At 35.4% G+C, this 12,392-nt stretch overlaps 3 protein-coding genes across 14 annotated transcripts in view; 2 read left to right on the forward strand and 1 right to left on the reverse strand.

The window, feature by feature from the left end:
- Nucleotides 1-1,183: 1,183 nt before the first annotated feature.
- Cdk2 (Cyclin-dependent kinase 2) lies at nucleotides 1,184-3,802 on the forward strand. The gene is made up of 6 exons (XM_014239720.3): nucleotides 1,184-1,474; nucleotides 2,104-2,299; nucleotides 2,913-3,023; nucleotides 3,082-3,243; nucleotides 3,321-3,518; nucleotides 3,583-3,802. The coding sequence occupies exons 1-6, from the start codon at nucleotides 1,350-1,352 to the stop codon at nucleotides 3,697-3,699; spliced, it is 909 nt and encodes a 302-aa protein (XP_014095195.2). The 5' UTR covers nucleotides 1,184-1,349; the 3' UTR covers nucleotides 3,700-3,802.
- Nucleotides 3,803-3,883: 81 nt separating this feature from the next.
- On the reverse strand, nucleotides 3,884-5,433 carry LOC118680633 (uncharacterized). 2 transcript variants are annotated; one of them, XM_036361252.2, is made up of 3 exons: nucleotides 5,326-5,433; nucleotides 4,942-5,024; nucleotides 3,884-4,877 (listed from the first exon to the last, which is right to left on the reverse strand). In XM_036361252.2, exons 1-3 carry the CDS (start codon nucleotides 5,341-5,343, stop codon nucleotides 3,884-3,886), a joined length of 1,095 nt encoding a protein of 364 aa, XP_036217145.2. In that variant the 5' UTR covers nucleotides 5,344-5,433. The 2 variants fall into 2 exon arrangements, with proteins under 2 accessions (XP_036217145.2, XP_036217144.2); XM_036361251.2 differs by having other exon boundaries at nucleotides 3,884-4,880.
- Nucleotides 5,434-8,113: 2,680 nt separating this feature from the next.
- Nucleotides 8,114-12,392, forward strand: part of LOC106621036 (solute carrier family 35 member F3) — a 30,435-nt gene continuing 26,156 nt past the window's right edge. For 4 of the 11 annotated variants that reach the window (XM_036361191.2, XM_036361193.2, XM_070105947.1 and 1 more), the window contains exon 1: nucleotides 8,115-8,856. The gene's annotated coding sequence lies outside the window, so the exon portion shown is untranslated. Of the gene's footprint in view, nucleotides 8,857-10,586; nucleotides 10,813-12,392 lie in introns of those variants that run through there. The other 7 variants (XM_070105945.1, XM_070105944.1, XM_070105946.1 and 4 more) reach the window with 4 other exon arrangements.

A 12,392-nucleotide genomic window follows, 5' to 3' on the forward strand; every position in this document is an offset into this window, starting at 1 on the left:
TATACATATGTTACCTTGTAATTGCAATAGATTACACTGCTCCATTCAAACACGCAATTCATATTTTCACTTTACTTTTCAATATCACCTAAAATAACTTTTGGCATGTAAAATCTTATAAAATAATTAATAAAAAACATGAATACGTTAATGTAATACGAATATAAAATATAATATATAAAAAATAATGTTTTTTATATTTTAAAGATTTTATAAATATTTTATTGAAATATTTTTTATCTCGTAGAAGGCGATTCTATTAAGATTATTACTGCACACATTAATATGTACGCATACTTATAACATTAACCGATTTTTAAGCAAAATATGTTCTGCAAGTCACTAGCGTAAGCACTTACTTATCAACATATGCGAAAGCTAATTTGCTGTAAATGTACCAATACATATGCAAGTGCGTAAGAGTAAACGCATCGAAGACTCATTATTTTCGCTTCCACTACCAAATTAAATAGTTTGCTCATTTGCAACAAAAATTTTCTCATAGCTTAAAAATTGCGGCTTGCTTTAATTCCTCGACAACAAATTTCAGATTTGAACAAATAGATTCAAATAATTATAGATAATTTTCGTATAAGAATACTAACCTCACTTTTTCTGACGCCACCATCCGCCGGAATTCCTTTCTAACAAGATTTGAATTGGCAGACATTTTTTTAATAAACACTTTGACTCAGTAAGACTAACGCACACGTAATCTAAACAACACATAAAATACATAATAAACACTAAGCACTTAAAAAACACGTAATATTACACTACACTTAATAATAAATTTACTTTCTTAAACTTTTGCAAAATTTACAGTTTCCGCGCACAACGCTAACAACCGCTACTCCCTGTTTGCCAGATCGTATCATTTACTTGCATTACCAGACTTACTAATTATAGAATTTCAAGAAATATTAGTGAAGTTAAATAGGTTTTAAAAGTATTTCCAAGCAAAAACAAGTTGCAATGACTTAAAATAAATATAATAAAAAAAGTTTCAATAATTATTGCGAGTTCTTCATGAAACATAATAAAACCGTTCAACTTAATAAAATATAGCAGAGCAATTAGAGTGCTATGTATTTGGCAACGCGACTCACGCCGCGCCATCTAGCGTAAAATCTGTTGAGAGAGCCGCGCGCTTTTGCGGCGCGTTTACCACTGTCAATTTCTTATTTTCGTTTTGTGCATTTTCGCTTGACGCTAAGCAGTTTATTATTGTAGCTTATATTATTTCTTATAAATCGTTGACACTGTGTGAAGATAAATAAAAATCGTTAGCATATCTAATAAATGTTATTGCTTTTGAGGCTTGTGTTAAAGTAGTGACGGCCGGCAGAATGCTTGAGGTAGGCGACTTTAAGAAAATGCAAAAAATTGGTGAAGGTACTTATGGCATCGTTTACAAAGCAAAGGATAAGAAAACAGGCCGGGATGTGGCGCTAAAAAAGATCCGTTTAGATAGGTGAGTCAACCAATATACCAATTAGGCGAGCAAGTTTATTATTTATATTTAGCATGGAGTAATTTGCGCGCTGCCAACAACGCCGCTGTTTTACGTTTGTACGTCTATATCCTTGGCGTAGGTGTAGAGACAAGACACAAACACATATGCACATTGAGAATAACGTAGTAGCGCGGCGTATGTTGGTAGCAGGTGCGTTGTCCTTGATGAATGTCATTTGCCTTGGGCAATCGAATGCCCATTGCGTTGACATGAAAGTGTTGATAAATAAGCATAAGCATTACAAACTGGTGTATGTCGGTGACTGATGTGTTTATTTTAGTTGAAGCCAAACAAGTTTGTTGTTTTGAATGAAGCAGCCATACAAAGCCCGTATCATGTGGATGCTGCGCTTTCATCAAATAGTACACGTAGCACCACATGATTCGGCTTTGTCGGGTTCAGCAGAGTGCAACGTCTATGTGTGTACTTAATTTAATTATTTACACTTTATTGATTAAACTAAAAATGTGCGCCTTTCTTTTTTATGCACTCACTGTAACATGATGAATGGACAACTATTAAGTAATGCAGAAATTAATAGCTTCATGAAGCCATAGTAAATAAATACATTTGTAATTAATTTATAGTGAAACTGAAGGCGTTCCATCAACGGCAATACGTGAGATTTCGCTGCTTAAGGACTTGACCCACAATAGTATCGTACAACTCTACGATATAGTGGTGGCGGATTCCAGCTTGTACATGGTATTTGAATATCTCAATATGGACATGAAGAAATTAATGGACAAAAAGAAGGATGTGTTCACGCCTAAGCTTGTCAAGGTGTTTGTATTTACTAAGTAAAATAAGTGTTTACTTCAAAATTTTGAAATTTAATTGTTAAATGCGAGTTATGTTGGGATATTGGCGGTATTATATGAAATAAAACACAATAGGAACAATTTATTTTTGAATATTATCTTTTTATCCACCACTGATAGACCACGTCTTCTTTGTCATTTACTTATAGCTTAGCCTCAAGTTTTCATTTCTATTTGAAATAGTTTAAGTTTTTTACTCTGAACAGGGTGTAAAAGTGACACCCAGAAAGACACCACGGACCCTATAATATATATATATATATATATATATAAAAGATCAGCCTGACAAGCTGAGTCGGTTTAAATATGTCTGTCTGTATATACGCGACTAGTCTCTCAGTTTTTGACATATCAATCGATCTGAAATTTTGCACACATCTTTTTTTCCCTCAAAAGCTGTTATTTGTCGGAACCGCCGATATGGGACCAGAATATAGCTGCCATACGAAATTTTTTATATTTGTGAAGGGTAATATAGCTTCGGCGCAACCGACGTTAACGTTTTTTCTTATTATATTCTCAGTTCTGCAATTACTAATTTAATTTAATTTTCCTTACTTATTTGTTTCATTTAGAGTTACATGCATCAGCTTCTGGATGCTATATGCTTTTGTCACACAAACCGTATATTACATCGTGATCTCAAACCACAGAATCTTTTGGTCGACACTGAGGGCCACATTAAGGTATTACTTAAAAATCTTAAAAATAGCTTTAATATTTATATATATGTATGCATTCCAGTTGGCAGATTTCGGTTTGGCGCGTGCCTTCAATATGCCAATGCGCGCTTATACGCACGAGGTGGTAACGCTGTGGTATCGCGCACCAGAAATACTCTTAGGCACGAAATACTATGCAACAGGCATGGATATTTGGAGTTTGGGTTGCATATTTGCGGAAATGGTTAGTAAACTACTTTAGAGTATAGCTTATAAAGAGTAAGTAATAATTAAAAAACAAAATGTCCCACTCACTTGCAGATAATGAAGCGTTCGCTTTTTCCCGGCGATAGTGAAATTGATCAGTTATATCGCATATTCCGCACATTAGGCACACCGGATGAAAATGTATGGCCAGGTGTTACACAATTACCCGATTACAAAGCCAATTTTCCACGTTGGGAGAAAACGAATATACCTGAAGTGCTTGTGAAGCACGAAGCTTTTAATCTATTTAAGGTATTTCAGTTGCAGCTATTTTATTTCCTTTAATTAACTAACTAACATATTTTTTTCTACGCAGAATATGATGCTTTACGAGCCAAATGAACGAATATCGGCGAAAAATGCAATGATCCATCCCTACTTCGACGATGTTGAACACGTGAAACATGTAGAACTGCCCGTGGATACGCCTTAGCTGCTAGATTAGTGTACATTTTATAATTTATTTAAATTTTAGCTAATTTACCGATTTATGTGTATAAAAATAATTAAAGTAATTTCCCTTTTAAGAAGTATAAGATAGCTTTTTGTTTTAGTAATTTCAATTTTTAAAATTTAAGTAAAAGTAGTCAGTTTAATTTAATTCAATATATGCATCGCTAAATTTGTTGCAACCTGTAGTGAGTAAATGTTTGCTTTGGGTGCGGTTTCACTCTATTGCGCAACATTTTGTACCTCTGCGCTGTATTCGCTTGCTGTCGCATTCTATTGAAACGATCATCCAACATGTAAGCGTTAATCGCATTACGCAATTCTTCGACACTTTTAATATTTTTTGGTTTGCTCATTTTAGTTGCTTCCATCAATTGTTTTACTGGCGTTTGCACTTCTTCGGAGTCGTCGAAATTTTCCATATCCGCTGGTATAAGCTCCACTTCACCGGAAACTTCTTCAGCATCGCTAAGAGCTTCCTCTTCGACTGCTTGTGGTATCTCTTCATTTTCGGTTTCACTGATTTCCGCAGCTGCTTCCATCGTTGGTGGCTCGATTTGTGCCGTTTCTGTTTCCTCTTGCTCTACTAACTCATCTATTAGCTCTTCTGGTTCCTCGTCGGAATCATCCGATTGCTGTTGTTGCAGTTCAGGCTGTGTGTAACTGTTTACATATGGCGTCTGCATTTTAAAATATTGACCAGTGCTCGGGTCGTAGTAGTAAATAACCTTGTGTGGATCGAAGTCGAGTGTGTAGGGCGTTGCGTAACCATTATAACTGACTGTGTGATAAGTCTCATCAACGTCATCATAAGCATCCGTATGTTTCTGCTTCTTGGAATGCTTTGTCTTCGTATCGGAATGTTTACGTATTTTTTTGCTCCTCTTACGCTTCTTGCTTTGATGATTGGAGTTAGCCACAGGCGTGTCGATGACATTCGTATAGCCAGCGTTGAAGAGATTCACCAACGGATTAGTCATATTCCAACTGATCGTGGGTACAGGTACGCGTATATTACGTATGAAATTATTCCAATAGCGTATAAATGGGCGCTGAGTTGTGGTTGGATTGGAGTTTTGATGACGATGCGCAACTCTCCGTTCCTTTGGCGCAAAATAGTCATAGTCAAAGGCAGTGCCTATAAGATGCTGCTTCGATGCGCTGCTAAAAGTGATAATTGGGACAGTTATTATGTGTAGTAAGTATATGTTTAAGTAAATTTTACCCAACATTTCGTTTCTTCATTGTCTCCTTTAGTACTTTTGCTGTTCCCAAATTGAGACACACCCCAATTACCACGAGCCATAACTGAAAATATTTAAAGAAATATTGTGTAAAGGCTCGTTTAAGACCAGCTGACAAATATTGATTTTATGGGCTCAGGAAATAAACCGCTTCAGAGACATTTCTCAAGAAACGAAGGGATATTGGATGCAGAGATTTCTAATATATGAAACGTCGCTTTGCAAGGACTTAAACAGTCGTAGCTTCTAGAGCGCAATTATGACTTGGTTGGGCCTCGCAAAATAACACAGGAGCATTTTATCTTTATAACTATGATATGTTTACATGTTTCAAATATAAATTATATTCCTTATTATTTACGCACCAATTGTCTCAAAAACATTTTCACTAGTTACAACTGTCCGCTTTAACGTTTTTCTATTGCAAACTCTTTGAGGAATTCCAAAAAACTGATTTCATTATTTGCAGAAATTTGCTCATTAACCGTAAAACTATCGAAAACTCGAACTACTTACTAAAAAATAATCTGTAAAGCTGAGGAACCATTGAAGACAAAATGATTGCAATTTTATTATAATATACCGTTGCAGAGCCGCAGAAGCGTAGCCGTAACGCATATATGTTTGCCTGTCCCACCTTTTGCCGAGCCACTTTATTTTCTCCAAAGAAATTTGAATATGAATACCAGCGTAACAAGGAAAGTTTGGCGCATCTATTTGTTTGTGTTTGTGTGCATTAATGAAAAAGTAAGCGATTTTATCTACAACAAATTGTCATTTGCATAATTTTTTGCGGCATAAACAAACAGCTGGTCGCCGGCCGAGTTAATGACCGTTTTAAATCAAAGTGGGGCTTGGAGGTGTCGCTGGTGACAGCTTGGCGTTTGGCTGACGAACTTTAAAGGCACATAAATGCCCTTTGATTTGACTTTTGTTTTCGTTTATTTTTAGCATACAAGTTTTATTTTTACATTTTTATATTCATTTCGCGGACAACTATTTACATTTGCATACATATTTACATATAACATATATTGTTGGTAAATATGGTAGGTATTTGCGGCAACCTAATTCTCTTTCATGCTTTTCAACATTTAATGCTCTGCGCTTTGTATTCTTATGTGGTCAATGGATTTATTTTTAAAATTTATTTTAAATTTACTTTTAAATTTATTCATTAATTAGGTTAGTCATAATAATGCTTTTTATGTCTAAAGAGGTTTATGAAAGAAAATGTATTATATTATAAAAGTAACATAAAAAACAAGATTTACTTATTTAGATAGGTCAAATAACATAAACAAATTTTTAAATGATACCTGTAATAGTTTTTGAGTTACAGCCTTCTAAAATGTAAGAAGTTCAATCAACTTAATCAGTTTATCTTTTAAAGCGTTTTTCTCGAAACATAATTTTATAATTTGGTTAAATGATTACTAGGAGCTAAATTATCCGATCTTTAACAACAAATTTTGAATATTTTCTTAAGATAACTGAACTAAAAGGAATATTGTTTGTATTGATGGTCCGAAGACCTTAAAGATAGTTATTATAAACTATTGACTTTCTCGCTTCTGCTTTACTTGTATGTAGAATGGCGTCACTTTATGTCACTAAAACGCAAAGTACAAAATACCATACATATTAAAGGCCATGCCTGACCAACACTCTCGGATTGTAGAATACGAAAATCGAATGAACTCGGAAAGAAGTCAAGTTGAAATGAATAATATATGGCTATTTCCAAAAAAATAAGTAACTCAAAAGCAAATAATGTAGCACAATAATAGCCGAGATCTGTCCGAGTGCAAAGGAAAATGCGTTTAGGAGAGGAATCGGATGCCTTCAAGAAGTCTATAGTATATTTAATACAACAACTTTGTGCGTAATCCCATACAAAGAGACAAGCGAGTTCTTTGCTAAACTTTCAAGTATTTTAAATCAAATCTTTATTATATTAGACTCCTTTGGTGCCAATACAACGTGTCAATGCCTAATACAATTTACAAATACTTTTAATAAGCCGCATCCTCTTAGGATGGTCTTAAGTCTTTAGTGCCTTTAGCGATTTTTGGTTTCTTCGGTTTCGACTCATTCGTGGCGCGCAATTCGCTAGACAGTTGCGCTGTCATATTCACAAACCGATACCTCGTCACCAGTATAAGTGCGTTTAATGAATATAGGGTGCTTAGCAACGGTCTTAATTATCTCTTTTGCAACCTCTATTCCACGACAGCATTGACACGCTTCATACCCAAAACATAACCCATTTGGCTTGCGACCGCAGTTTAAATGGAAATGTTCTGGTCAAATTTGATCAGATAGTATGTGTATAGTAAATAAGGGGCGCATAATGTTGTTGTATTATTCAAAAATTCTACTGAAGCTCGTTGTTAAACATGATTCATCATATCGTTTTAAATGTAACGTGACTGCAGAGGCAATGCTATGTTTTCATGCATTCCAATTTGGCAATTGATGCTTAAAAATAGCTATTTTCTAGGAGATTCAGAGCCGATCTTCTTTCATTATAGTAATTCGACGGAGCTTCCACGAAAACGCATAGTGGTGGCAATATCTTTCAAGCTGAAAGTCAATCCGAGTATTACTTAAACGGGGCCGAGATCGAGTGGTTAAAGTTAGGCAGCGACTTTTTGTGAGTAATGGCCACATAAGATTCTAATTTATTTAGCAAACCACAAATTCTAAGTGAGAGACTTTCATCGATTTGGAACTTTCTTAACTATTTGCTCAGTGGACTTCAGCACATATATAAATAACACGATTTTCCTCCTGGCGATTTAAAGTGTAGTGCTGGAAAACGCTTCATTTATAGGTATACACACTTCTATATTTCATTAGCATCATGATTATTCATTATGCATGCGATTTAAAATTAGTTGTTATTTTTAAAAATACCACACAAACAAATAACAACAACAAACAGATAAAAGTTAGCAGCGCTTGATGAAAGGATGACGAAATGACACGCAAACGAGTGCATTGACACCGAGCCAAACGCCAATAATATCGACGAAAGCAACCGTGCGCATGCACCAAAAATGTTTGTTTTCACCAACTCGTAACAACAACAAGTGTCGCTGTAATAGCCAAACATAAACAAACCGCCGAAGGGCCCATAGCAAAGTAGGGAAGCATTTTTGGCGCCAAACTGCAGTGAGCAGACGTAAACAGCTGCCGAAAGCCGAGGATGTAAAGTTAAAAAGAGGCACAAGAGAAAACACACCACCAAAGGGGGTGAAGAGAAGCTTTTGAGCTTTCCACCCGCCACCCACAAAGCCGACAGCAAGCGCAATTGTCTTGAGAAAGTCTGCCAACGACACGAAACGAATGGTCAATTCAGTCAAAACGGAGCTCCCCAGACAGAAACGCGACGCGGCAACGGTACTTCGCTGGCAGTTATGGCAATAAAAATACAAAAAGATAAAGCAGGAAGAAAAAAGTGAACAAATTAAATAAATGTTTAAAGATCTACATATTATTTGTACAGCAGCTTATTGTTACTCGCCTATAGAGGCATTGCATTGTGGTGGTGGTGCGCTGGAAAAGGGCTCAACGCGGTGCCGTTAATTTTGTGTGCGTCCCTGCGTATGCATCGGAATGTGGCTGTGGAAAAATTGAAATTATGACCACAAATTCCGAGTGTAATCAAGTGCAGAAAAGTGCTCCGCCAAAGTGAAGGCGTGTGTGCGGGGCAAAAGGGGGCGTGAATGTGGTAAAGAAGATTAAAATAAAATAAAATAAAATATATATGCATGTCAAATTACTCGCTGTAAAGTGCATTTAATCCATAAGTAATTCAATTAAAAAGAAATTGCATAATTTTGTTGGTGAAAATGTTGCGGGCACTTTAAACCACAGCGCCAAGAAAAGAGGTATGCCTTCAATTACATATGCATACCATCCAATTTTCATAAGTATAATATGTAATTAAATTTGAAATGCGTTCAAGACCTCAGGGATTGTGGGAATACCACCCATTTAAAAATTTAAAGCGTTCGATGTGAACGAAAATGTGTATGTATGTGGCAAGTAGGGAAAATTTGTGTAGGTATAAGGAGAGAAAAGTTAAGTATTGTACATTGAAAATGCTATGCCAAGTTCGGGTGTACTGAGGCGCATACATATTCACAAACACACACACGAACCTGCTGGCGCGTACTTACAGTTGTGTATGCTACGAAGCACGCATGAAGCGCGAACACATAATTCTTGTACAAGCACAGCGGTGATATTTTAGCCAAAAATTTAAGTGATTATTGTGAACGATTTCGGTTGAAATACATAGCTACAAACCTGATTGAAGTTAAAAAGTTGTGAAGCATAGAAAGCTTTGATAATTTTTGCATGAAATGAGTACGTGCACCAGAAATACGAGAAGAAGCTTGATCAAAAATCAAGAAGTTATTGGAAAATATTAATGTAATAAGGGATCTCAAAATTTCCCTCTTTAGAGCTTTGTGCTTTGTGCGAAATTACAGACAAATTTATTCTTAAAGGTATAAGATGATCAATCATGGTTCAAAGAAAAAACCCAGAAAAAACGTATCCTGTTTGTGATCAGTCAGTTTGTATGGCAACTATACGCAATAGTAAGCTGATATCGGCCATTCCGACAAATGGGCAGTTTCTTGGAAGGAAAAAGTCGAGTGCAAAACTTCAGATGTATATTTCAAAAATCTAAAGACTAGTACGCACAAATAGACAGATATGGCTAAATCGACTCAGCTTGTCAACTAACCATATACTCTGTACTCAGCCGCGCATTTTTAGAGTTCGTCAAGTTTGTAGGTCTCTAAGGAAAAAGGTAGCAATAAAGTCTAACAAATCTGTGATCCTTTTTCTTAAAGGGTTAAGCATCGCACCAAGAAATATTCTGTCATCTAAAAAAGGAGAGGTCGTGTTTAGGACTTTACCTAAAATTAAGCTGAAGAAGATGACTTAAAGTACGGTCATCGCTTAGAAAGAGGGTTATTAGGATTTATAATTTTTATTCCGCGTATCGAGCTATGCAGCCGATCGATTTGAGAGAGAGTAATGGATAATGCCAAAACTGAAAGTTTGGGAAGTAGTTTTCTTAGTAGCATGTTATTCCCTCAAAGATATACTTACCTGAAAACAATAAAGTGAAGCTCCCTTTTCTTTTAAAAACAAATTCAGAATCTTTGAGTTATTTAAAAACACAATCGAAGTTTGAGAAAATTCTACAAGGACTCGGATATGCGTACTTTTTCCCTAAAACAATCGAAACAAATTAACAAGTTCAAAGACTTTTGTATTAAATGATATAGATTCAATTCACAAAAATCAAGTAATTGAATTAAATATCCATAAACACATTTTACCACTTTAAAGATAAGCTACACAATCCACTCTAATTTTCCTACATGGCATTTAACCCACGATGTTACGATGTTGGCCAAGTCAGGGAATAAATGTGCTCGGCCACTGAGCTTCGTGTCCTATTTAAACATGCGCATATATACACATGCATAAATAAGAGTTTGTCTGTGTGTGCGCGAAGCATGTTGGATTACACACAAGTATACGAAGATAAGCTGTTGAAAGCAAAAATAAAATATAAAAAATAAATAAATAAATAATCCCAACAAAGCAAGGATGAAGGAAAGTGCAAAGCAAAGAAAATCTTGTATGGTAGAAGGCTGTCCAACTCACAGTAGAACTTAGGTAATTACGAAAAGTATTCCAACCCAGCTGTTAAGCGTTCACACAAAAAAAGAAGGAAAACTCAGATGGAAAACGCAAAGGAAAAACCACAAACAGCAATGTGCAATTCGTACCCCGTAGTGACCGCGCTTGTAAGCGCAAATGTAAGAAATGAAACATAAACACAAAAGCGGAAAAAAGACAAAAAACAAAAAGAAACACAGAAGGCGCTGCGCGTTTAACCACATTCGTATTTTTTACATTTATTTTATTTTTTTCTTGTTCTTTACTTTTTTTTATTTTTTTTTTTGTCTTTTGTTTTTTCATTTCGCCTCGCTCAATGGCATGTAGAAAGCGCCTCATTGCCTTTTAATGCATTTCCTACTTCCGTTTTGCCGCCGTTCAACATCAAATCGTATGAATGAAAGTGTAAAGCTGCATGCTCCTCACCGTCAACCAAGCGCCATCGCTTCGTTCACCTTTCGTTTGGCACTCTGCTTTTACGTTTGTGTTTTCTTCTTTTGATATCTGTCGGTTTTCAGTGTTTATGCCACTCACAGCCACAAAGCGCTTTTTGTGTTATGCCTGAAGGCCTTTCAGTGGTTTATCTTGTGTTGTTGTGTATCTTTTTTTTTTCGTCTTTCCTCCAGTGAACATTGTTTGCATTTTACTTGATATTTTTGTGGCTTGCTTTTTCCTCAGTCTCTTGTTATTTGTTGACTGTCTCGTTACATCGCCTTTTTCTATTGTTTTTGTTTTGTTTTTTCGGTAGACAGGCCATTTAACGTTGCGTTTGACCAGCTCCATAAAACTGTCATGTCGCGTATACGCCATGTTGAGTGTGTGCTTGTCTTCCCAAGGCAATTTCTTGGCAGCTTTTAGACGCGCACACATGCGTACATATGTGTGTGTAACTAGGTATGCGCGTTTGATTACCGCTTATTTTAAGTAACGGCAGTACATAAGCACACAAAATATTTATTTCGCAAATATTTGCCTAAGCAGTCAATCTATTTACGTATAAATATAATATATTGTTAGCAGAATACTGTATTTAAGTCTCTAATACAAGTACAGTAGTATCATTACGATATAATATATTTGTAAGCAACATATAATTGTTTATATTCATAATAGGACAATATTTGTTGTTTTTGCTGTAATACTACTACTTCATAGAATAATAAATTCAAAATTCGAGTATAACCAAAAGTTCCACCAAGGCTGGAAACTGGGTGAACAACAGTCACTAAAAACGGCATCTGGCCAAAATACTTAGTTAACTAGAGACATCGATTAATTACTAGATTTAACATTACTTTAACGAAACCTATTTGGTTTTTTAATTTAAGATGATCCAGTTCAGAGATATAGTGGTCACCGAAAAACGTCTTATTTGAGAAGAGCTCCGGGAGATCAGCTGTAGCTCTTTTCCAAATAAATATTTTTACTAGTACTAAGTCTTAAAATATAGTAAAAAGATACCGTAATACGTGTATACATTTTTGGATCAATAAATTTTAAAGTTTTCTCAGAAAATGTTTTTGGAAAATTCACTTTTTTCGGCCTTCTAACTGTATATAAGCCCTATACACAATTGGATGGTTCAAGAAGATTTAAGTCATTTCCTCAGGCAGAGAATTTATATGTTAACTTCAGCATATACTTTCCGTTAATATTTTAGAGACCATTGAAAAGAAGCTAAACAATAAGCAAGTGGCTATAGCAATTGAAAATAGTCAAA

Source organism: Bactrocera oleae, chromosome 2 (assembly GCF_042242935.1).
Source record: "Bactrocera oleae isolate idBacOlea1 chromosome 2, idBacOlea1, whole genome shotgun sequence".
Lineage (NCBI taxonomy): Eukaryota > Metazoa > Arthropoda > Insecta > Diptera > Tephritidae > Bactrocera > Bactrocera oleae.